A 24,531-nucleotide genomic window follows, 5' to 3' on the forward strand; every position below is an offset into this window, starting at 1 on the left:
CTTTATACCTATTCAAATATTATACGTTTTGCGGGCGTCTCAATAAAAAAATACTTGGAATACCTTTCTTTTGAGCATAACGAAATAACGGAAAGCAGCATTAAGTACTACGTCGAATGGTGAAACGGTAATATTACGCTTCAGCGAAAAGTTCATATAATGAAAATATCTTTATTTCGTTTGAAAATTTTATAAAAATATCTCAAACAACATTTTCTCGTTTAATACGTTCAACTTTTCTATTTCATTTAATTAATTCTAATTTAAAAATATTAAGATGGAATCTAATTTCCAAGTTATTTGAATTCTTTCGCTACTTTGGTAAAGACTGTAAACTTTTACTCGCCTAATTACCAGTAAGTATAGATTTTAATTAATTCTAAAAACTTTTCCAAAACAACTTAAAACCTTCCATAAATTTCAGATTGAAAAAGTATCAGCGAAATCGTTTAAATTTTACTACTTTGCCAACTTGAAAATTAAATGTACAGTATTTCCATTTTTCTTTTTCAGCACCTAATAACTCGAGTACCTACCTTCTATTTATAAAACAGATGACCAAAAAAGGAGAATAAGATATTATAGCGCTCGGCTCTTTCTTTTGGTTCTACGTAGTACGTACTTTTAGATTTATTTGAAAAATATGCTATACAAGTCGGCATGATGGTAGACTTTTTTTTTTAAACAAAATACCCATTGGTAAACAAAGGGCACATTTTTACCTATACCTTTTGAAAATCTGGGCAACATCGATATAATATAAATTTCCAAATTGCTCTTTTCACTACTCCGAAGTAAGATCAGAAAGCTCGATGTTACATATTTATTCATAGTTAATTGATAAGATCGGGGAACTACATTAATAGAGCGCATCGTAGATAAATAAAGCGAAGTGAAGCCAGTAGGTAATTCAGATGCATACTTTGGTATTTTATTTCTTTAAAATAAAACGTGCCTATTGACAATTTACATAGGGTACCTAGTTAATATTGAAAATTTAAATCAATACGAAAATCCAGTAAAATATGTTGAATATTAAAAAAGCGATTGGAAAAAATACTCTGCTCCTTTTATCAATCCATCCTGCGATTTGTTGAGGCGTCATTTTGAAAAATCCTTGCGAATTACTGCTGTTGATATTTATGCTATTACAACTGGCCGCTGGTTCGGTGAATATAGTATCGTTCGATGGCACGAGTAACGCATTGCTGTATTTATTCTGCTATCGAATTTAAATCGTACAAATAAATTAAACGATTTTTGTAAAATTTTAAAGATAGAGATATAAGTTGGTATCACGATAATACGTACTCTTAGACTATTTTCATGTATCGTCTGTATGCTGGGGAGAGATTGCGTTGAAGACGACAGCGACTTTCTGTTTAATTGAGGCGTTAAAGTTGCTCTAAGCACGTGCTTACTGGTGACTTTTTTCAATTCGATGTCTTTCCTATATAGAGTTGATTGCAAATTCACAAACGCAAACGATCGAGTTAGATGGGTACTGTACGTAGGCCTATTTCAAATTCACCTCGATTCAAAATGATTGCGATTTTTGCTTACCTTCTTCTCCATATTGTATTGACGAATGCAAATTCTACCAATGATCCGAATATGAATATGGTGCAGCCGATGAACCATATTTCTGTTGCTTTGATATAGGATACTTTTGGTAGTGAGCTGCCAGTGTTTCTTGATAACGTTATGAAAGTTAGCATCGTACTGGTACCTGCCAAAACCTCCATCAGATTAGATCAAAGTAATTAGGTATTTAATATAGGCACCGCAAATGATCAATAAATTCGATAGATGACGTTTAACTCGTTTAATGATGCGTAGGAAATCTTGGCAATTTCGCCGTTCATCTACAAAAATGGCGAGGGAGTGCTATCGTAAGATTATGAATTTTTGTAATGAACACCTCATAACTCCGCAGGCTGCATCCAGGAATTTTTAAAGCAGATATACTTACATATTTCTTATCAAATTCTCTTCCTTATATACGTATAGGTATACGTACTTATACTTAATTGAAAAGTTGGAAAATGAAGATAGGTATTCGTACCTAATGTCGTTCTTCCAGGAACAGCGTTGGGATCTAACCAAAATGTTACCCATGATACAACAACTAACAGAATGCTTGGCACATAATAATCCATCAAATAGTGACCGGCTTCTCGTTCCAACTTGAAATAAACCGTCAAGGAACTATAATTTCCAGCTTTAAAGAAAATAAATAAAAACACACACGCAGATGGTTAGAAATAATGATTCTGTCAATTCCTTGATAACTATGTAAATCAATTTTAAATTTCGTGATTTAAAGGCCATGCAAACTCCAACAATCAAATTGAAATTTCGTATTTTGAAACTCATAGCTTTTGGAGAGGTAGATTTTGCCCGCCCTACCAGTTTACGAAGGAGGGGGGCTTGAAGGGATAGAAATCGTTGATCAAAAATGGAAATTTTTCAGAAAAATTTTAATTTGTATTTTAGTTTTAAAATTTACTTATTCAACGTTGAGTTGGGAGCTTCTACGTAAGAATACCTATTTTTCTTGAAGTTGAATTAAGAGAGGGTTGTTTAGAAGGATACTTCTTCGCATCTTTTTTTCACAAAATTTAAAAACTCTAGAAAGGGTAAGGCATAAAAGCGAAATTATCTACTTCGCCTATTTACATAAATAGTCCGGCATATGACAATAAGAGTAATTGCACCCCCCCCCCCCCCCCGCCAACCCTCCGAGACAACTTTTTTTCTTAAAGGGGGCATCCTAAGGAACGTTTTAAAGCAAACTTGGCCAAAAAAAAGTTGGCCTTACTTACAAAATGGCGGCCATTTTGATTGACAGGTCAGCCGAAATCGCAGATTTATTTGCGTTTCAACATAGGACTTGCACGAAATTTTTCAAACCGTGAAATTTTGAAAATCCAGTTTAGGCCAAAAATGAGGGAAAAAAATCAAAATTTTACCAAATCGACCAAGAAAGCTGAAATTTGGGATATACCCTACTTTCGACATGCCAAATCGATTGGAACCTGTTTCAACCCGTTTTGAGCTGTCCTGAAGCCTCCAGCAGATTTTTGAAACTCAAAATTCCCACAAAATTCCTACAAATTGGAGTTGTAAAGCTGAAATTTATTCTAAAAACTAAATTCAATACGCTACGAAGTACTGCAGGTGAATTTCAAATCTTTTTTGGAACCTCCAGCGACTTTTCGAAAATTCCTGAAGCCTCCAGCAGATTTTTGAAACTTTAAATTTTCACAAAATTTCATCAAATGGAAATGGAAAGCTAAAATTTACTCTACACTCCAATTTTAACACCCTCTGAAGACGACATGAGGTGGGTTCAAGTCATTTTAGAGCCTCCAGCGACTTTTTTGAAAATTACTGGAGCCTCCAGTAGATTTTCGAAACTTGAAATTCCCGCAACATTAATTTATCAAATGGAGTTGGCAAGCTGAAATTTACTTGGCATACTGCATGGTAGTTTCAAATGGTTTTGAAGCTTCCAGCTACTTTAAGGAAATTTTAATTTTCCAAAAAAACGCCATATAACCTTTCAAAAAGTCGCTGGAGGCTCCAAAACGACTTGAAATCCACCAGCAGTCAACTTCGTAGCATATTGAAATTTGTTTGCAGAATGAATTTCGACTCTCCATCTCAGTTTGATGAAATTTTGGGGAAATTTCAAGTTTCAAAAATCTACTGGAGGCTCCAGTAATTTTCAAAAAAGTCGATGGAGGCTCCAAAACGATTTGAAATTTACCTACAGTACTTCGTATCGTATTGAATTTAGTTTTTAGAATAAATTTCAGCTTTACAACTGCAATTTGATGGAATTTTGTGGGAATTTCGAGTTTCAAAAATCTGCTGGAGGCTCCAGAACAGCTCAAAACGGGTTGAAACCGTTTCCAATCGATTTGGCATGTCAAAAGTAGGGTATACCTCAAATTTCAGGTTTCTTGGTCGATTTGGTAAAATTTTGATTTTTCCCCTCATTTTTGGCCTTAATTCGATTTTCAAAAATTCACCAAAAATCGAAAAACGCACTTTAGCACTTGAAATTTTGACAGGTGATAAATTTTTGCATGATCTTTCGATCAACCTTTGTAAGGTTTGAAAAATTTCGTGCAAGTCCCATGTCGAAACGTAAAATCTGCGATTTCGGCTGACCTGCCAATCAAAATAGCCGCCATTTTGTAAGTAAGGCCAACTTTTTTTTGGGCAAGTTTGCTTTAAAATGTTCCTCAGGATGTCCCCTTTAAGAAAAAAGTTGTCCCGGAGGATCGGCGAGGGGGGAGTGCAATCACTTCTATTGTCATATGCCGGACTAATAGGTAACCAACTCGTTTCAGCTTACCAAATTTTCCAAAGTAATGATAATTTTCCTCCGACGTCGTCCAAGTGTCTAATGGCAACGAGTACATAACGAAAGTAGAATTAGTCCAAATTGAAGCCAAGTTATACTCTGTCATGTGAAGACGTGAATTTTGAACAACGGGGGAGAGTTTCTCCCAGGATAACAGCAACTCGTTCGTATTATACGTCCCTGAAAAAGTTTTAAAACATGATAATTATAGGCTACCGTGATGGTGAAGGGCTCGGTTGGGCGGTTGTCCAATACTTCTATTCGCCCACGTTTTGGGTTCAGTGTTATACTTACAACTTTCGAGCACTAATGGACATTCCTGTTCATCGAAAGGAAATTTTCTCAGGTTCATCAAGCATAATAACGTCACTTTTAATCTGAAATGTCACCGGTAGTTCGAAATTTAAATCTCGCGCGAAGAAACAAATAAATACTTACTATAGGTAAGTACATATAGGTAAGTGTAGTCGTAAGGTAAGGTAAGGGGGAGGTTTGCTGATTGATAGGATACATAACCTTGTGGAATATAGTACTGTTCCATCCGGCATAACAGTTACTAAAATGTCTTGATTGCCGGATCCCATGACACGAGATTCGTATTCGTTCACTATATACATATGAGGTGTCCATAGTTTTTCTTTGACCAAAGTCTCGCCTTGTATACTGTACGTGACGTTTCGGGCTAATCTGTAATCCACCCATCTATATCTCATCAAAACGTGGGTTGTGTATTGCTGAAATTTTTTTTACAAATTCATCTATTTTAACACGACGGGCTTGGGCTAGGTCTAGATAGTAGATAGAGATACCTATACTTGAAGAATATATGTAATAAATAAGTACCTAGGTAATGGTTCATTTCACATTGAGAAACTTCGCACCCTTCCGAAACCCTTCACTGACGAATATGTATTCGTATAGGTAATACACTCAACTCCACTCAATTATAAAAAATTACTCGTCACAATCAAAAATAATCCCCGGATTTAAAATTAGCCCCACTCTTAAAACCTCGATTCCCAAATATATGTACCAACTTTGTATACATCTTCCTGCAAGAATTCCAAATCCTTAATAAGTTTAGCAAGAGAAGAGAATATAAAGGTAAGATAAATTAGACCAATGTTCCGCATAAATTGCGATCGTTATAGCGTATCTCTTACGTAACAAATAATTAACTCGATTCAGCGGTAAACGAGTAATTGCAATTTTTGGTAGGTACCTAACCAATTTACCACCGTTTTACCTCTATGAATAAGAGAAAATTTACTTTAATAGTAAAAAAATCCTCATTCAAGTTGGATACGAGTATATTAACGGCAACGATAAATTATTAGGAGCGATTCTTTTTTCTAAAGAGGTACATAGGATTATCCATTGTTAATAGGTATCTTCTACCTAATTATCTAAATTATTTGAAATAGGTAGGTATGTGACGCACCTAACCGTAAGTATAGGTACATATTAAAAAACACTCACTAAATGTTGCGCTTCGACGTTACCGATGAAATAGATGTAAATTCTCACTGATACTTGAGTTGGCTCTCCGTCGATACTTGGTCTTTTCCACCTATCGTATCTGCAAGGATCCGTCAACATGTACAGAATTTGTTCGGATGTTTTACCATTAAAATTCATTTCTTCTTTACACGTATCTCTGCAAATGTTACAAACAAATTTAGTAATAAATACCTATTGATATTATCTTCAAGTTCTGCCTTTAAAAGCAGCGGATTTATAATGAGAAAATAGAAAATGATTTTCCATTTTTTGATTGTCCACCTCCCCTCCCCCTCTCATCACCACCTGAAAAAAATGCCTCGATTTCAAATTTAAATTAGGATTCATCTACGGTGGGTAAATATTATAGGTAACCCATTTTTCATGAAAACAAAATCTTCCGGTACTCAAAGCAATGTTGGTCCTCCCTGCAGAGTCCCACAAAAGTTGAAAACGTAGAAAAATGGAACTCAAACATAATGTTCAGAATTTGTCAATTTCTGCGTCGTACTTCTTTTGTGTAAATATTTACCTCACTTTATGAGGAAAGATCTCTCCCAGCCCTCAGGTACCTAATAAATGTACCTAGGTATGAACAAAACAGTCAAGAAGGTGATCAATCAGGGACAGTAGTAAAGGGGGCAGGAGATAGCTTGTACCCCAGGACATTTGGAAAGTTGGTCTATTTTTGGTTGGTAGAAGTTGGCAAAATTGACATTTTACTTACCAACTTCTGAACGGCAAATAAAAATCAATTTGTGGATAAATTAACCCAATAAATCATTAAATTTCCAACTTTTTAGAACTGCTTGAAAATGCAAACTGACGATTTTAGTGAAATGTTTTCAAAAAATATAAAAAATTGACCACAAAAATGGGCAAGTTTTATATGATTTTAACGAGTTACTCGCGCAAAATTGTTCAAAAATTTTTTGTTTTTCTTATTCCAAATTGAAATGTCTGAAAAAAAAACTGTCATTCAGATTCGAAAAATTTTAAACGAAAAATAAACTCGTAAAAAATAATTAAAACCCAAAAATTTTAAATTACAGTATTGTGTCCTCTAACACGTTTAAAAAAAATACCTATAAAATTTTAGTGGATGAAATTGTAAATTTTTGGTAACAAAGAGTTACCATTTTTAGCGAGCTCCCCCACCCCCCCCCCACCCCTGAGAAACCACTTCGGTTCGTCACTATGCTCAATAAGCACCGACAGAAGTTAAAAGTGCTACAGTTCACATTTTTGGCCTTTCTAAAGCGATTTAAAATTTTTGAAGGAATTTTGAAGCTCGCTGGATGCTTTAAAAAAGTAAAATTGGGATTGTTCTTTATTCGGATGATCCTTTACTCACACCGAACGATATCTTTTCGAAAAACTCGCTCGTAATGTATCTTCCTCGAATATTTGATTTTTTATATTTTTTTTGAAATATTCACGAATTGGTCAAAAATTTACTTTTAAACTCACATTCGTGGAATTTCACGGTATCACCTCAAAATCTTCAATTTACATGTTGCTCAAGAAGCATTGATTAAACTTATTGGTGCTAAAGTTCTCATTTTTGGTACTTTTAGAGCGATTTGAAATTTTTGAAAGAAATTGAAAAATTGCTAGAGACATCAGAATGAGCCAAAACTAGTAGGTAGTTTTTAATGTAAGTATGGGAGTTGAATTGCAAAAATTATTCTCATTGGTTCGCTTTGCTAAAAAAATACTTTTATAGACAATAAGGTCAAAAACCTCCCTCAAAACAGCTTTTGTAAAGTTTTAGAATTTTCAAGAATTCGCCAAGATTCCAAAAATGAACTTCAGCGATTGATAGTTTGGTCACGGTGGTTTTAAACCTTGCCCTTTCGATCCAGTTTGGTTCTATTCAAATCGTGGAGTGTGAGTTCAAAAAATCCATTTGAAGAGTGATATTCCAAAACTCGCTTTGTCCATTTTTATCAAAGTTGGGTTTTCAGTGGTACTTGGTAGATGAAGTATCAACTCACATTCCTACATCATCAACCTACCAAAATGAGGTGTTGAACTCACCTAAATAGCCAATTCACTAAAAATTTAAAAAAAAAATAATGTTCCAGAACGCGCTTTGTCCATTTTTATTGAAATTTTTTTCAGCAGTATTTAGTGGATGAAATGTATACCTACACTCCTACATCATAAATCAACCTAAATAAAGTGCTAAACTCGCCTAAAAAGCCAATTTACCTGTTTAAAGGGAAACTGTTTTTCCTCTCTCCTGAAAAGTTATGAAAATGGACAAAGCGAGTTTTGGAATATCACTCTTCATTTGTTATCGAGATAAGTTTTTTTTTTTTTTTTCAAAAATACGTAAGTACGGTGAGAACTTGCATTAAATTAATTTTACCGAGCTAACAATTTTTCATCGTCAATTCGGGAAAGCGTGTATAAATGTGAAGGCGCGATCGATGATTTTTCTCAAAGTTGGATATATGTAACATCTGATTATTAAATTCAGTAAATATGTACGTTATCGAGCACCTGCTTCAGTTATGCTTGAAAAGCACATCTCAGCTTAATAATAATTAGCGATGTGAGTGCATTGACAGTCAAGTAGGCGCCTATTTTAATACTTATAGGTTCCTATCTATCTATCTATCTATTGGTTCGAATGAAAATCTCTAATGGTAAATGAAAAATAACGATAACCTTCTTTATTCTTCATTCAAATGAAATTACATTACGAGATTAGGTTAGGTGTTCGGTGATGTGTTTCGACATTAAAACGATCGTTCCCATTTTAAAACTGTTAGATGTGCCACGTAAGCGTGGATCACCGATCAAACTTCAAACGGAAAGGTTATTCATTTCAATTTGACGACGATGTTTTCTATAATGTAAAGTTTAAATACCAGGTACACTGGGGGAAGGTAAACAATTAAATATCGTCAGAGTAAGTAGGAATCATCTAGGTAGAGGCACTTATCAAGGTATAATAGGTACCTACTCCTAATTTTTCCTGCTACTTTAATCACGATGAGATAAAGGTATTTCACTTGATGAGACCAACCAGTAAGATTTTAAATTATAATAAATAAAAAAGATTGAATTCTGCGATGCAAGATACGAGTAAATCGATTGTTTTCCGTCTGAATACTATACATACACGTACCATTTAAGTCTACTATAGCATTCATCTAGATAGGAACCTCTGTTTTCATGACTTGGGCAACTGAGTGTAGGCAGGAACATTAACACAGGTAGTTGAATAAATTATCTTATCGTATTTAAATTTGAGTACTTTGAGATACTTCACCTCTTACATAGGTACTTAGTTATCAAAATGTACATTTCGTAGGTATACGCGATGTTTTTGCAGCGCATTATACTCGTAGGTATAATAAGATTACTCGATTATTTCGTAATCATTCAAACTTTGCTTAAAATTTTCTTATTGTTTATGCGAGGAAATTTTTTTTTTCTAAATACCTTGTTACCCAACTAACTATGATACTAATTCCTACTTTGAATACGTTTTTGAATTCAAATTAAGTACCTAAATAGAATTGAAAAAAAAAAAAAAAAAAAAAAATTGAAAATGTTTCAAAAGTCAAACCAAAATGATATACGTTTCTATGTCAACTTGGTAAGGTGGGAAATAAATAAATGAATGCGATACTAATTTTTAAATAAAATTTGATAAAATGCCACATACTGTACCATATGATCAAAATGTAGGATCTCTAGATACATAAAAAAAATATTCGTATGTCTATAAGTAAAAATACGATTAGATACACAAATTACATACTTGTCTTGCGAACTATTCGAAACGAGTTGAACGAAAAAAAAAACTACAAAAGTTAACCGCATTTGAAATCGCATTTTATAAAATTCACCAACGTAGCCATATCAACTAAAAAAAATTTCCAAATTGCGGCATTTCATGCTCTGAAAATTGACGGAAAAACGAGTTAATTCGCGATGGTTTTGTTTGAAATTTCAATTTAAAATTCATCAATCGTTTGAAAATTGGAATATGGAAAATATACAGACGTAGCAATGTTATCGGAAAATTTCGAGTGTGATTAGTTATGACATTGATCTTGAATGGTTGATGGTTGACGTTGAAACACCTGCGACTGTATGTTGGTAATTTTTTTTGTAATGTCTGTTCTCTTGATCGTTTAAGGTGATCGCGATGCCGAGCCGATTTGTAAAACTGTTTAGGAGGGAAGAGGAAAATCAGTAGGTAAATACTATTCGCTAGTTTTTTTAACAGCTTTTTTCTGTCATACCTACATATTTTTGTTACATCACATATTATAACTCGCAGTTATCTATCGTCGTCAGATGTACCTACCTACAGTTATCTACTAGATATCTACATATGTAGGTATTTTACGAGTGTTAGATTAGGTATACTTACCTATTGCATTCTCTTCTTATTGTTTGCTCAGCAGTCCACACCTTTTATTCGAAAATTATGATAAATTTTTAGATAGATTTTGCTCATTTAACTATCTAATTATTTAGGTAGATATTTATTTTTGTTTTTCCAAATTCGTTATGGTGAATCTCACATTTGTCTAAGATATACGAGATATACGTAGGTACTTAACTATATACGAACATACGTTATATGTTTGCATAGGTAGGTATACCAGGATCTGCGATCAATATATGGAAATGAAATATTCTGTAGAAATTTATTTACCTACTCGTATTTCGAATTCATCATTAGCTTTACAAGTAAACGCAGAGTTTGTGAAATTCAACTCGTGCATCGACGATTAAAATGCAGAGTGGCACAGCCACCAGCATCTTTTCTTCGGACAAGTCAAAAATACTGAAAAAATATACCGGAATCCAGATTAATTTCTTAGTCAAATTTGTCATTGTCTCAAAGTCCTGGGTCAGAGGAAAATATTACTCAACACTAATAATTGTAAATACATTGCCATGTTTTCAACATACTCTCCAAAGTGCACTACCATTGGCCATTTTCATAAAATTATTCAAAGAATCGCTGCTCAATATGTTTAAAAGGCTGAAAATTATCATTTATTTCACATTTTTTGATAGTAGGTAGAGGTACTAATAATATTATACCGACATCATTATTCTTAAACACATCAAAAACATTGCAAATCTTCGACCCCCAAGCTAACTAGTCGCCCCCACCCCCTCAGTACGCCAGTGAATTTGCAAGTAGGTAGTACATAATTTCATTCAGCTATCCGGTACTAGATTTATAGTATGATAGGAACTAGGTAGGCCTTCGATTGAAATCTCTTACGTTGGTATTGATTTTTCATCGTATAATTTTATTTCCATCGATAATAAGTACTTGTAATAATTTCTTCGAAGGCGTAAGTAAAGCTAGGTACATATCTAACTATCTATCAGTTCAATTGTACAAACAATTCGCGCATAAATTATCGACTTTCCAATAAACTGATGCGAAACGTGACAACTAAAAATTTTTTAAATATTATATTTGGACATTCTTGAAAGGTACCACCAATTTTGAATATTCATGAAGACTAACTAAACAAATTACATTATGCATGGTAATCAACATCTTACGTTATCACGGTTTGTAATAGAATTATACGCTTATATATAATATTTTCAGCTAATATGTACTTCGTTTCCTGAAAAAAAAAAAATGTAATTAATGAATTCGCGTAAGCTACTTTATTACGTTTAGTTGATGAGGTGTGAGTTTTTCAGCTCGTAACTTCGGTGAAAAATAATAATATCTGATCGCAATGACGAGGTTAAAGCTGTTGGTTGATTCTGCGACAATTTCGTTAAATTTACAAATGGTCAATTACCGAGCACTTGCGGTGGATCCAATTTCTTCATTCTGTGTGAACATTCCAGTCGGCATCGATAAAAACAGACCAATTCACTCGGACCAAAGTCGGAAACTCTACAATTTTTTATAGATTTTTTTAAAAATATGTACCTAGATCTAAGTGAAAGAATCGAGCGATACAAAAAATTCAATTTATTTTACGAAATTCAATACAAAAAATATCACGAAAAAAGAAAACATTAATTAAATGACACAGAAAAAAAAATGTTAAATTAGAATTTTGCAGTTGTTATTTTCGGTGGTGTAAAAAATGATCACAGGTATGTGTTCCAAAGCTTGCAACTTTTCAATGTGCTCGCTCACACGATTTAAGCATTTTTTATACTTCGGATACCTGCGAATTGCAACACAAAATGATTAGGTTTAAATTACCAATAATAGGATTTTAAATCGAGAACAATTTTTACTTTTTAATCAGGGGAGACAGGTGATCGGTGGTTTTCGAATTTAAATCTATTACAGATACGATAGCGCCCAATACTTCGTAAGGTGTGTTCAAAATAATCAACTCTATTCTGGTTTTAGTCGATATTTTGGGGAGATAATTTGAAATACTATTGAAAGCCTGAAAAACAATCGGATGAGAGTAAAATAAAATAAAATAAAAACGCCGATTCGGTAATTTTAGACGATATTTACTTGATTTTCATAACGTTTTCTGTTGTTGGAAGAGAATTTTTCTTCGGTTAAGAAGGTGATACTGACGTTATGAGTTTGAGTTTGAGTTTCGTTGATTCCAACAGATGCACTTCTGGATTCAGATCGACTGTGATGATGATTCGTACCGTTTACATGTTCAACGTTTCCGCTGTTGCTTTTTATTATCCTTTTTAAATGAGGCACAATTTCCGATATAGTGAGTTTTTTTTCGTGCAACCTTAAACATTAACATAGGTATAGTTATATAAGAAAAAAAAACATCTTCAACACGAATAGTTTAGTTCGACGATAAGTAAATGAAGCGCATAAAAATTACTTTTCACGAGTCCACGACCTCAATCGAATCATACCAGGTTCGGTTTCTTTCAAATATAATATATAAGGTATCTTCATTTTGCAGCAGTATTCTTGGGTTTCTTCCAAACTCTGGAAAATATCATTTTTACTCGTTTACACAAACAACCGACGAGTCAGCCGATTCAGACCCGGTTACTCAAATTCTCTTTAACCAAACACATCTCGAAACAATGAAATCAGCCCATCCCACAAGATTCGCTAAAAATCTAATTGGTAGGTAGGAATTTCATTTTCAAACATTTCTAAAATCGAAAGTAAGAGTAAATCATTTTTACCTGTTCGACGTTTAAAATTGTGCTACGAATTTCAGCAGTCCATAATTCTTTAATAATTTTCAACTTTTCGTCTATTAAATTACTCGAGCCGACGGAGCATACGAGAACATCAACCGTAGAGAAATGATGGTATTCTGGTTGTAAAGCGTTGCCTAATCGATCCAGGTAAATAGAAAGACCAACAGCCGACTGTTTAGTTTCTTTTATCACATTTAGAGCATTTCTACGAGGAGAAAAAAAAGTAGAATAAAATATATGAAGCAAATTATCATCGTTCGAATGTAAATACTTTTTACCTGTATTGCATTATAAGATTATCGTAACGTCCTCCGGCTGCGATTATGTCTCTATCGCAGTTATTCTTATTTTTATGCTCCCAAACTATTTGAAACATAATTCCCGAATAATAAGGCAGATTCGTAATCACATTGGGTGCAATAACGATCGGGCACTACGAGTAAAAATAAAACATTTTATTCGAAAAAAAAAAAAATGAAACACCGAGAAACGCAGCTACGTACCTTAATTTTCATACAAGTCAACAATTGAATGAGGTTTTCCAACTGCACAAGTGCGACGCGACAGGCACCACTCGAAGCCGTATTTTTTTTCAGCAAATGGTTGAAATGCGAAGAAAATTTACCCGGTTGTACTTCGACGTTCATCGAATTGATCAAATTCATCATAACAATGTCGGAAATATCGGTAGGTAATTCATTCAACGAATTTATTTTGAAAGACGAGTATGCAGTGGTCGGAAACTAAAACGAATACACGAAGTAATTGAAAAATATGCGCATAAAAATCGTGGCGATAAAAAAATTTCAGCGTGAAAACCTACCTTCAATTTACTTAAAAAATTGCACACCGTTTGATGTTTTTTAGAAACCACTTGATGATGATACAATATCGCAGTCACTAATGAAACATGATTCAGACGGATGACGTAGTTTTTTTGAAAACAATCCGAAACATTTTCGAGGAATTCGCTCGCTATCGATAATATTTCAGCTTCCATGGCTAAATTAGCTGTAACAAAAATAATAATTTTCAACATTCTACCATATCTGATGTAGGTATATAAGATATTTAGTTCGGTTTGAGAAGTATAGACTAACACGAGTTCGGACTAACGATATCGAAAGTGCATTCAAAATTTTCTTTAGGATGAACGCCTAGCATTCTTCTTTCTCGAAATACTCTATCGACGGTGTATCTTTTCATATGCGTGATGTGCGGATTTTGAGCCAAATAACGGGCGAATGATAATCTCAGATCGTACGGTGCTGTGATGATATTTCCAAAACGAGTCATTAACGATACAGCCACCGTATCAGCTAGGCCAACGCCGTTATTTGGAGTTAGATACGGTGTACTGAAGTAGATGCCTCCGTGAAGACGAAAAATTTTACGAGCGTGATCCGCCATTTTTTCAACAAAAGCGTGTTGCCAAACGGTCTTTAGATGAGAAGGGACATTGAAGGTGATATCTTCGGCAGCGGACACTTTCTGCGAACAGTACGTAAACCTTATCAATACGCGAATGTAGTTGTTTTTTTTCAACGATTAAAAGATCAGCGCTGTTTACCCAACCTGATTAAAGCATTCGGCGATTAAATGTTTGTACATTTTACTTTGAGGATTGCATAACGTGTGGCGTATCGTTTCATTTATCTTTTCATCTTCGAGCTCAGCCAAAGGAATGTATTCTTTGAGCAAAATTTCAGCAGCGCTAGGTCTTTCTGTCGAGTTATGATTTAATAACTCGCTGGAGAAAGAAACAAAATGTATATTTCGGTAGGTATGTATTTAAGCGGAGATATAACGAATATCTTGTAATCTCACCGAATTAATTTAATTTGACGACACCGTTCCGAATCTAGAAAATCAGGCGGGAAATCTCTGGAACTTTTCCTCAAATTAGTTAAAATCTTGAAACGTTCCATTTGCGTTTGGAGAGGAGGGTAACACATTTCGAAAAATATTATACCCAAACTGTATATATCGACTTTCTAAAGACAAAAATAAAAAAATAAAAAAAAATCAATTTTCTTTTAAAATACAACAACGTTGTTGATTAAAAATCAGGTATCGTTGAGCAGCCAAGCTCACCTGATTATAATGTATTTTCGAAGCCGAGCAATTCAATTCAGGAGCAACGTAAAGCGCAGTGCCTACTTGACCGGTATGCGACGCATTCGTATCACCTTGCAACACACTGTCGTCGTTTCCAGAAGCCAGTAAACTAGCTTGTGTTTTCGTAGCAATTGACCTGAAATGAAAATTCACCCGTATATATTTATATAACCCGCCGATACGCACAAATGAAGCGTTAAAATATAAAATTTCGGTATTCGTTACTAACTTATTGGGAGTAGCGAGTCCGAAGTCACCAATCTTAACATGATCATTAAAATCGATGAAAATATTCACCGGCTTCAAGTCTCTGTGAATAATTCCTTGTTCGTGTATATAAGCTAAACCTTCAACGACTTCTTTTAACAGCCGCCAAACTCGATTTTCATCTTGATATAAATTTCCGTCAATCGCGTTTCTACAATCAATACACAATATGCGCGTGAAAGGATCTGTTACAACTACGATAGCTTTCAAAATTGTAAAACCATTACCGTAAGGTACTTTTTTCACAATATTCCATTTGTATGTACATAAATTGATTGATGGAAGCGTCGTCAGTTTCGTTACTAATATGATAACTCGAATCGGTACCAACAGGGCCATCAACTTCGACGTTTTGTTCACTAAAAATCAATGCATTAGTGTGGCGAAGAGTACAGAAATTCACGGCGCAAGAAAAATTAGATTGAAAACTTACATAAATTCAATCCAATCGTCATCTTCGTCATCCTCGTCATCTTCATCTTCGTCACTAAAACTGGGACCAGAACCCGGGTGCGGAAAACTTAAATTTAAATTATCCGTCAATGATTTCATAGCCTTGTTTTCTAATGGAAAATCAACCTATTGAAAATAATTGACAATTTACCACGGATGTTCTTTCAATGTACCATATTAAATTTTCATGAGAAAAATATTTTACTTTGTCTTCAAAACCATCAATTTGATGAACTGAAATATCTTCTGACAGTGATTCCGAATTCTCCAACCACGAGTTATAATAACGAACGACATTTTCATGATTTAACCTCGACAGAAGTTTTACTTCTCTAGTGATTTTTTTGTTCATTTGTTTATTTTTCAACTTTAACTGGATTCGCTTGATGGCATAAAGACAATCATCCAATTTATTGCGAACCTAAAGCGCAGAGAATGCTCTTGAATAAACACAACGTAAATCGTTATTTAAAAAATTAATATGTGCATCACATTACACACTTTCAGAACATCTCCAAAAGCGCCTTTTCCAACAAAATTTAGAATTTCGAATTCTCTTATCAGTCGGGAATTGAGATTGAAATACGATATAGTACTGCTGAAACTTTCATCGCTTCCATTACACGTTTCACTCTGAAAAATGAAAAAGTTGTCAGTAAATCGTGTGGTAAAGAACCATTCGTTGGAAAGTAGAATCAATACTCACATATTTACGATCTTTATTTATATTTACGATATCTTTAACCGGACTTCCAAGAACAAGTTTTTTCCTGTCGAAAAAATGTAGTAAAGCGTAAATTTAAATTTTTAACAGAAAGTTTCAGCAAAAATAAATCCATCTTACATTACGTGATCAGCTTCGTTGTCATAATGAGTATTACCTTCGACCGATTTTTTCGTTTTAATTTTTTTCTGTCTTTCTTTCTTAATACCTTTCACTTCCAACTCTATAAGCTGTCTCTGTAGAGAATTAACAATTATTAGATAGTCGATTCATTTGACATAAGCAAAAAGAAAAATTCATTTACGTACTTTCATATCTTCTTCAGTTTTCCGTAATTCTACTTCTTTCTGTTTCTGTTCTTTTTGTCTTGATAACATTTCTTCGTAACACGATTGAAATGAGGGTTTGTTACATTCGGTTAATACTGTCTGTAGTTATAGACAATTGGAAATCAACAAGATGAAAAATTCAAATTACACGTATCGTTGGTACGATAGTCGATATTTGGTTACCTGTACATAGGAAACTAATTCAAAAATCATCACTTCGCCAACACGAGAATTCGCCAACTCTTCTAGTTTGGTGAGTATTTCGGCAACTTGTCTGTCAGATAGTCCTCTGGGTTTCTCCAACATTATTTTAGGTACTTTATTAGGGTACTCTTCGCAAGCGATTACGTGCAAATCCAGCTGAGCGTGGATTTCCAGCGGACCGCTGTTTTCTTTTTGCGGTACAACCGTAACAATTACATCCAAAGGTGTCCATGTTGCATTTGCTTCATTACAATTGATGAACTGATCAGTGAAAATAGCCTAGAAGGGAATAAGATACGATTTTATCTCTGCAACGACAGAAAATTGTTTCCTTCAGAATTACAATAAAAACTAACTTTTAATACTTCTAACTCGTTTTGTTGTCTTTCTTGAGGTGTTTCGTCTTCCATATGATATCCAGTTACCTAATATTTTTCCGCACACAAAACATTTTCACACTTTTCTTTACTAAAAGTAGATTGAAACTCAAATATTTTGATCTTTTCGGTGAGCGAAGATTTTTTATCTTATCACACAGACACAAGCATAGACCAAAAAGTCCCTACGAGACATTTTGATTGAGTTACATGACGACGTTAACGTGGCATGTGTGTTCTGTCTGTCTACATATGTCTGTGAATGAAATACCAATAACTGAAACGAATTAAATTAACGAATGTCATGTCACAATAACATCAAAAATAATTATTTTTTCAAACAAATTATAAAATAATAAATAATTTCAAGATTTTTGTTTTCTCTCCAAAAAAATGAAAAAAAATTTAAATTTTAACACTAAAAAAAAATTAAGAATGTGGAAATTAAATCCTCAAACGTCAAACCAAAGATGAACTGAACTACTGAACATATAGAAATTAGAAAACAAACCACGTTCCAACTTCAACGACTGCGAATTGCTAAGAATAAATCGGCGAATGCAATTAACGCAAGAAATTGATCTCATTCGAAATCGAAACAGACTAGGTACATTTTATTTTTTCACCCAAAAATAATGTAATAAAACAAAAAAACGTTAAAAAAATACATAAATACCAAATAAATAATATAATGAAGTAAAAGATGATCCCTTAAACGTAATCCCTGAAACAGAAAAACAAAGATTACTTATTCACTTTCTTGTTTCATTTCAAAAAATTCCAAATAATTTCACAGTTTATCAGTCTGAAACCGAAAATTTGGAAAATTATTTCTCAATATCAATATTGTTTACCTGTACATATTCGTATTCATCATATCAACCACTTCGCTGGTCTGATTAATAGTCTGCAAAGTGGTCATATTATAATACGCGTTTAGCGAGTTATAAGCGTAATTTTGATGCGATAGCAAATACGTCGTCGCCATATTATCGTTAGCATTTGTAGTGTCGAATAAATCCACTGTTTTGTCATTATGTACAGAAACAGGTTGAAGCGTGTCTTCGAAAGATGGAATATCCATACCGTCAGTATTGCTATTTATAGTTTCCTGAGGAACAGGATGATTCTGTGCAGGTTCATCTAATTTGATCCGTGTTGCTTTACTAGTATTTATGCCGTGACGACGTTTCATGTGTTTATTGTAGTTGGGCCAGTTGGTGAAATGATGTTGACATTCTAGGCAAGAATATGGTTTTTCGCCGGTATGCTGTCGTCGATGAGTCTACATACATCAAATGAAAATTTTGTCAGTGAAATAGAAAAGAAGAGTTCAAGGTTACACCAAAATTCCAGAAAAATTTCATACCGTTAAAACGCCTTTGAATCTGAACGCTTTTCCACAAAATTCACAAGAGAAAGGCATCGCACCGGTGTGAATTCGATAATGCTCTTTTAGCGTTCCTCTTTCTCGGAATGTCCGTCCACAAGTATCACATTGATGGGGTTTTTTGCCCGTATGAACATTGCTATGCTTACGTAATTGCATCGAAGTCTTGAATCTGTAAAGAAAAACATTAGAATACCGGAATAACTCGAACAAAAATAATGTTTTGGAGATATTTCTCGATACGAGAAGACTTACTCCTTATTACATATTTCGCAAGTAAACGGCTTAGTGTTGGAATGAGTCAATTTGTGAGCGCATAAGTTACCCTTCTGAACGAAACTTTTACCGCATAAGTCACATACATAGTTACGAACTCCGGTATGTATTTTTTTATGCGTGATCAAGTTAGGTTTAGTTGAAAAACTATGAAAAAGAATTTAAAACTAAGTATTAAATATACTCGCATAAAAGTTCTTCCAGTCGATAATGGAAAGCAGTTGCAGAAATTCACCTTTTATCACACTGATCACAAGAGTACTCGACTTTCATGTGTTCGGGCAAATGGCACCTGCTATGGACGTACAAAGCGCTTTGTTGCCGGAATGATTTTCCACAATGATTGCATTCGTACGGTCTTTTGCCGGTATGGAGTAGCATATGCGTCTCGAGCAGTCTCTTCGCAGAAAATACTTTACCACATTGATCGCAGGTGGCTTCGGTATCGCACTGTCGTTTTTTCATATGACTTACGAAGCCTTGATATTGCATGTAGACTTTGTAGCAGTACGGACACATGTAACGAGGTGACTGCAGGTGATAATCGGCGTAGTGATCTTGTAATTCGATCAAAGTGGGAAAATTCTGCGAATAAAAAGTTCACGATTACAATTTAAAAGACTAATGAATGTAAAATTGACGAAAATACTGACTGCCTCGCATCCGGTACACGTCCAAGGAAAATGATTAAAGTATTTTTCCTTGAATAGTTCAGATTCGTTTTCACTGTAATCTTCTTGATCTTTATTCGTATTTGAATCCATTTTTTTCTTCTTCGCAGCGACTATTTTCTTTTTACGGCACAATTTTCGCTTTGTCCGAGCCGCAGCCGCGTTATTGGTGAAATAACGTACCGGAGTGACGCATTTTCGCTTATTAACTAAAATAAAATAAAGATTTAATTTCACGATAGAAACGCCAAAATGAATGAAGAGATACTATAATACTTACGTTTTTTACGTAAATTGAATAAATTGCAATCCGCAGAATTTAAATTAGCGCACTCGTTATTCATTCCATCACACTGAACTTGGTGACTTAAATCGGTGGAGCATTCTCCGGCTGCGGAGTTATTTTGTATGATTTTATTTCGTTCTTCGAATAAACAATCTGCTGGTTTGTTAGTATCAAAAAAACAACTGGAACCGGGAACTGTTAAATTTAAATCAGTGCATTCGAAAGTTGCTTCCCGTTGATCCACTTTATCCAACTGAAGAGTAAAATAAAACCTGATTAGATATACGTCGTTATTATAATTATTACATAATTTCGCTATAAATCACACCTCAGCTGTACTAAAATTCAGTAAATTCGATTGCGCTTGAAAAATAGCATCGTGCGCATAGAGATTCTCTTCTTTCAATGAATTGTCTTCGAAAAGAGGGAAAATCTTCAGTAGAGCTATTTGAGCATTTTGACTGTTATTCACGAAATTTGAATAGTCTTCCAGCTTTGAGAAACATTCGCAGCAAATACTTTTGGGTAAAGAATCCTTCTCGTCGACCTATGAAAGTGCATCATTATCATCGTGATAATTTGCTCTAACAGAAATTGAATGAAACCAGATACGTACTTCAATTTGTAGGTATTTACTAATTTTTATACCAAGGGCCAGTTTATATCCTTCTTCATCGTAAATTCTGAGGTAGATTTCTTTCTCCAAAGCACACAACCTACATATACATATTCTGTCAAGAGTGTCCATTCTGCAACAAAAAAAAATGTTAATTTCATTGATCTAAAGCTGAAAATTACATGGAAATAGATATAATATAATAAATGAAATAAATGAGACTGATGAAAAATTTTACGAAGATGGTAGAGTATAACACTATTAATCTCACCTGAATTCCGATTACTTATTGAGAAATCCGAGATCTCTTGGGTTTTCGGTGATTATTTCAGAAAGAATCTGTATTGAATTCGAGCTTAAATAAATCTATAATTATTGATTAGATAGGAGGGATACGGTTTGAGCCACGAAAAAATTATACAATCATTTCTAACACATAATTAACTTTGATTACTTCGATACTTTTATAAATCCAATGAAAACTTATTTTTTTAATCAAATTTTCCAAAAGAAATCAAAAAAAAATAATACATACAATCGTCGGCTAAGTGCGGAAGGGTGCCTCGTGCAAATCGTTACTTGATACCTGTGTAAAACTGCCTTTCCACACTGAGCGCCATCTATCAGTCCAAGTTCAAATCTAAAGGTATCTTCCGCGATGGGAAGGGTGCCTTGAGGTAACATAACTTTTGGTTTGAACATTTGGACTGATAGATGGTGCTCAGAGTGGAAAGACCGTTTTACACAGGTATCAAGTAACAAGTTGCACGAGGCACCCTTCCGCACTTAGCCGACGCAATACAAATTTGCAAAATTTTTTGTTTAAAATCATGCTCTTTTTTGAATACTGAAAGCTCCACAACAATGTTACCAATATTCGAAATTGAAAACAAGGTGTAGGAACGGAACGCTACGTCGCTACCGGTTCCGTCCGAAACCGCGTGTCACGTTTCTCGTAGTCGTTTCGGTTTTCGGTTATGTTTTTACAACACTCCACTCCACTTTCCGTTTTGGAATTTGGAAAATTAAAATTTGATTCAGTGAATTTAATTAAATAATTCTTTGAATTAAATGTGATTTTGTAAAATTCATTGCAAACGAAACGATCAAAATCAAAGCAAACGAAACGGTCTGTTTTTTTTTTGAATTTCATCGTGTCTATAATTTCATCAAAATAAAAATTATACCTATGTAGTAATAAAGTTTTTTATTTTTCTTCGATTCAACTAATAAAAACATCTTCAAAATATTACACTTGTACTACGTATTTTTGAAACTTTTAAATATAACATTTCTTAAATTTACTGAAAAGAATCGGTAAAACACAAACTGATCCGCGAAAAGTACACAATATTAACCTAGGTATTACTATTTATTAAACAAATACGTACCTAGCTAAAAATTATACAAATGGAAAATGAGACTTGAATCACTGGACATGAAATAAGACACCAGCAATAACCAAAATCACCGTTAATATTAACGTTTTACAAAAAACACAACACAGGCAATTCAACAATTATAAAAATTAAGTAGGAAATGACCAAGTATTTTCTTCTATTATTTTCGACTACATCTCGAATTATTTATATATTTACAATTCACAAATCAGTTTGAATTTTATACCGTTTGCTTAATTTTCATTCTCAGTATCTGACTTATGATTAACTTTTCATCACGTCATAAATAAACCTAAGGCCTAATTTTTCTACTTTTACAAACATCAATGAGATTTAGAGGAAATGCTCGAACACTTGAAAAATGTAACATTATTAACTTGAGCCCTGAACACATTCTCTTAAAATATAACGATGGAAGGTGATTTTGTGACGGTGAGAGAAGAGGGCTGATACATTACTGGAAAAAACACACAACACAATAGGTGCACAATTGCACAAGCTCAAAACGAATCTATCTTTGCGCGTATTTAGTAATCGGACAAATTTTGAACTAGCGGGGTTTGTTTTCAAAATTCACATTGTGGCAATAATTGAAATGAACGAATAAAATAAGAATGCCTATTGGAAAAAAGAATCAACGAAATTTAGGTAAATGACGAAATTTCAAGTGTTCAAATATCAACCTCTATGATTACAAAATATACCTCGATGCACCGTATGAGAATCGCGCAACACGTTTTACAGCGTAGGTACAACATGATAAATATCAAATCAACTTTCAATTTGATAGACAGGATTCTGGCACAAGTACACAATACGAATGACTAACTGTCGTTATGAATATAATATGCGTAAGAAAGATGAAAACAATTCGTAAATACATTTGTAGATAATTAAAATTACGTCTTGACGTGAAATACAAGAAAAGATTCTCAATAAAAAGCATTAAAATTGTTACTGCTTCTTTTCTTTCTTACCTAATGCTGATCGTAAGGTTTGTGCAACTACTTGTTTCAGTAACGACGAGAATTTCTCCAAGTAACCGTGATGATTTGCGCCCGGTATCATCAACAACACGGTCACTGTGAAACAAAAATACACATGTTTAATCACTCGTACACAGAAACACATCCAAAGTTTACATAACGTGAATACTCACCGAAAACATAAGTAAGAAACACATTATTGACATTATTTCCAATCCACGACAGAAATAGTAGTCCAAAGATGACAGGCAAATAATACTAAATAAACGAAACAACATTAATACAAAACCCTACACAATATCAGTTCTTTAAGAAAAGTACCCAATTCATTATGAATTACATACCAATTTAGGATTGGTTTCTTTCAAACTGCAAAAATAAGCAACACTCGACTTTACAGAGATATAAGAACACGCCAAATTAGAACATATCTCATCAAGTTTTTTTTCTTTAGGCCCCGTCCAAGATTGAGGATTGAAGATTTTCGATATAACAATAGGAGCAAAATAATCCAGCAGCACCAAAAACAAAGCCAACGAAGAAGCGAAGGATAATAACGTCGGATCCAACAATATGACAATACTGTAACAAGTCAAGTATAAAATACATCAAAATTAATGGAAAATAAATAACGTATTTCAAATAGAAACATTTAAGTTTTACATGAATGCGATAGTGCTGATTCCAAAAATTAAAGCTGGATAAAGTGGTATGTTTTTCCATAATAATACTTCGTACACTGGAAGCACGATTTCTCTCCAATTTTCCAAACTGTGTTTGATCTTTTTCGCCGACAGGTCCTAAAATTCCAAACAATTTACTTTAGTAGGCTCTCATTTGGAAAGAATAATGATATGAACATAGAAAATTCAACAAGTCTGAAAACAGATTCGACTGTTTTCTAGAAAGGTTTTCCATATTACCATTTCTTGATTTTGCGATGACATCGTGTTGTAGTTATTCAAACTGAGTTAAACGAAAGGCTAGTGGAGTTTGCAGTTTGTAAATTCAGTAAATTTTGTTATCACTCAAAACCCAAGTAATGTAACACTACAAATTGAAGTTTATAATGATTAATGTTGCACAAATCAAACGAAATTCATAGTAATACAAGAAACAAGAACAAATTAAATCACATGGGTAATTCAATACAAATTATTATTCACTAGAAATCGTATAATTTCAATTTCTGAATTTCATTCATTTCATTTTTTCTTTCTGTTATTTTCAAAACAAAATCAAAATCGCGGACGCGCAGTTACGAACCAGTGTTACAACGAACTGACGAAAATAAATTCGTCAGATGCACAAAAATTACATTCAATTTCGAAATTTTTGTATTCAATACGGGAAAATTTTGATCACTGATCATTTATTATTTCTCAGATTTAATTGAAA

At 33.8% G+C, this 24,531-nt stretch overlaps 4 protein-coding genes across 7 annotated transcripts; all 4 read right to left on the reverse strand.

Moving 5' to 3' along the window:
* Positions 1-909: 909 nt before the first annotated feature.
* Positions 910-10,076, reverse strand: LOC135839781 (pH-sensitive chloride channel 2-like). 3 transcript variants are annotated; one of them, XM_065355979.1, is made up of 10 exons: positions 9,899-10,076; positions 9,654-9,793; positions 5,855-6,032; positions 4,892-5,109; positions 4,670-4,752; positions 4,367-4,555; positions 2,066-2,221; positions 1,564-1,729; positions 1,312-1,450; positions 910-1,222 (listed from the first exon to the last, which is right to left on the reverse strand). In XM_065355979.1, exons 2-10 carry the CDS (start codon positions 9,725-9,727, stop codon positions 998-1,000), a joined length of 1,428 nt encoding a protein of 475 aa, XP_065212051.1. In that variant the 5' UTR covers positions 9,728-9,793; positions 9,899-10,076; the 3' UTR covers positions 910-997. The 3 variants fall into 3 exon arrangements, with proteins under 3 accessions (XP_065212051.1, XP_065212052.1, XP_065212050.1); XM_065355980.1 differs by having other exon boundaries at positions 910-1,219; positions 9,654-10,076; XM_065355978.1 differs by having other exon boundaries at positions 9,654-10,076.
* A 1,765-nt stretch (positions 10,077-11,841) lies between these two features.
* Positions 11,842-17,703, reverse strand: Gcn2 (eukaryotic translation initiation factor 2 alpha kinase Gcn2). Of its 2 annotated transcripts, XM_065356720.1 has the most exons (22): positions 17,488-17,701; positions 17,111-17,410; positions 16,907-17,026; positions 16,719-16,834; positions 16,581-16,644; positions 16,376-16,507; positions 16,080-16,295; positions 15,855-16,000; positions 15,649-15,780; positions 15,384-15,572; positions 15,131-15,290; positions 14,864-15,030; positions 14,612-14,786; positions 14,137-14,527; positions 13,860-14,047; positions 13,540-13,779; positions 13,315-13,469; positions 13,019-13,241; positions 12,703-12,812; positions 12,366-12,603; positions 12,134-12,291; positions 11,842-12,060 (listed from the first exon to the last, which is right to left on the reverse strand). In XM_065356720.1, the coding sequence occupies exons 1-22, from the start codon at positions 17,539-17,541 to the stop codon at positions 11,934-11,936; spliced, it is 3,801 nt and encodes a 1,266-aa protein (XP_065212792.1). In that variant the 5' UTR covers positions 17,542-17,701; the 3' UTR covers positions 11,842-11,933. The 2 variants fall into 2 exon arrangements, with proteins under 2 accessions (XP_065212792.1, XP_065212790.1); XM_065356718.1 differs by having other exon boundaries at positions 15,131-15,572; positions 17,488-17,703.
* A 398-nt stretch (positions 17,704-18,101) lies between these two features.
* Positions 18,102-21,277, reverse strand: LOC135840282 (zinc finger protein 260-like). Its single transcript, XM_065356726.1, has 10 exons — positions 21,019-21,277; positions 20,748-20,880; positions 20,460-20,678; positions 20,126-20,384; positions 19,828-20,054; positions 19,410-19,759; positions 19,154-19,321; positions 18,878-19,070; positions 18,363-18,793; positions 18,102-18,232 (listed from the first exon to the last, which is right to left on the reverse strand). Exons 2-10 carry the CDS (start codon positions 20,877-20,879, stop codon positions 18,220-18,222), a joined length of 1,992 nt encoding a protein of 663 aa, XP_065212798.1. The 5' UTR covers position 20,880; positions 21,019-21,277; the 3' UTR covers positions 18,102-18,219.
* Positions 21,278-21,939: 662 nt separating this feature from the next.
* Arl6IP1 (ADP-ribosylation factor-like 6 interacting protein 1) lies at positions 21,940-24,366 on the reverse strand. The gene is made up of 5 exons (XM_065356737.1): positions 24,057-24,366; positions 23,797-23,933; positions 23,478-23,715; positions 23,307-23,391; positions 21,940-23,229 (listed from the first exon to the last, which is right to left on the reverse strand). Exons 1-5 carry the CDS (start codon positions 24,078-24,080, stop codon positions 23,102-23,104), a joined length of 612 nt encoding a protein of 203 aa, XP_065212809.1. The 5' UTR covers positions 24,081-24,366; the 3' UTR covers positions 21,940-23,101.
* Positions 24,367-24,531: the final 165 nt, after the last annotated feature.

Source organism: Planococcus citri, chromosome 3 (genome assembly GCF_950023065.1).
Source record: "Planococcus citri chromosome 3, ihPlaCitr1.1, whole genome shotgun sequence".
Classification (NCBI taxonomy): Eukaryota; Metazoa; Arthropoda; class Insecta; order Hemiptera; family Pseudococcidae; genus Planococcus; species Planococcus citri.

Excerpts from the sequence above, each read along its gene's own strand:
- Arl6IP1 (XM_065356737.1), bottom strand. The coding sequence starts at position 24,080 with ATGTCATCGCAAAATCAAGAAATG. Across the intron at positions 23,716-23,796 it reads ATCAGCACTATCGCATTCAT|TATTGTCATATTGTTGGATC; the intron begins GTAAAACTTAAA and ends GACTTGTTACAG. Across the intron at positions 23,230-23,306 it reads GTTTCTTACTTATGTTTTCG|TGACCGTGTTGTTGATGATA; the intron begins GTGAGTATTCAC and ends TTTGTTTCACAG.
- Gcn2 (XM_065356718.1), bottom strand. The coding sequence starts at position 17,541 with ATGGAAGACGAAACACCTCAAGAAAGACAACAAAACGAGTTAGAAGTA. Across the intron at positions 17,027-17,110 it reads AATTAGTTTCCTATGTACAG|ACAGTATTAACCGAATGTAA; the intron begins GTAACCAAATAT and ends CTATAACTACAG. Across the intron at positions 12,813-13,018 it reads CAATTTTAAACGTCGAACAG|AGTTTGGAAGAAACCCAAGA; the intron begins GTAAAAATGATT and ends GATATTTTCCAG.
- LOC135840282 (XM_065356726.1), bottom strand. The coding sequence starts at position 20,879 with ATGGACACTCTTGACAGAATATGTATATGTAGGTTGTGTGCTTTGGAG. Across the intron at positions 19,071-19,153 it reads TGCGAAATATGTAATAAGGA|ATTCAAGACTTCGATGCAAT; the intron begins GTAAGTCTTCTC and ends TTTTCTTTACAG. Across the intron at positions 18,794-18,877 it reads GATTCAAAGGCGTTTTAACG|ACTCATCGACGACAGCATAC; the intron begins GTATGAAATTTT and ends TGATGTATGTAG.
- LOC135839781 (XM_065355979.1), bottom strand. The coding sequence starts at position 9,727 with ATGCGATTTCAAATGCGGTTAACTTTTGTAGTTTTTTTTTTCGTTCAA. Across the intron at positions 4,556-4,669 it reads TCCATTAGTGCTCGAAAGTT|GGACGTATAATACGAACGAG; the intron begins GTAAGTATAACA and ends AAACTTTTTCAG. Across the intron at positions 1,451-1,563 it reads AATACAATATGGAGAAGAAG|GAAAGACATCGAATTGAAAA; the intron begins GTAAGCAAAAAT and ends AACTCTATATAG.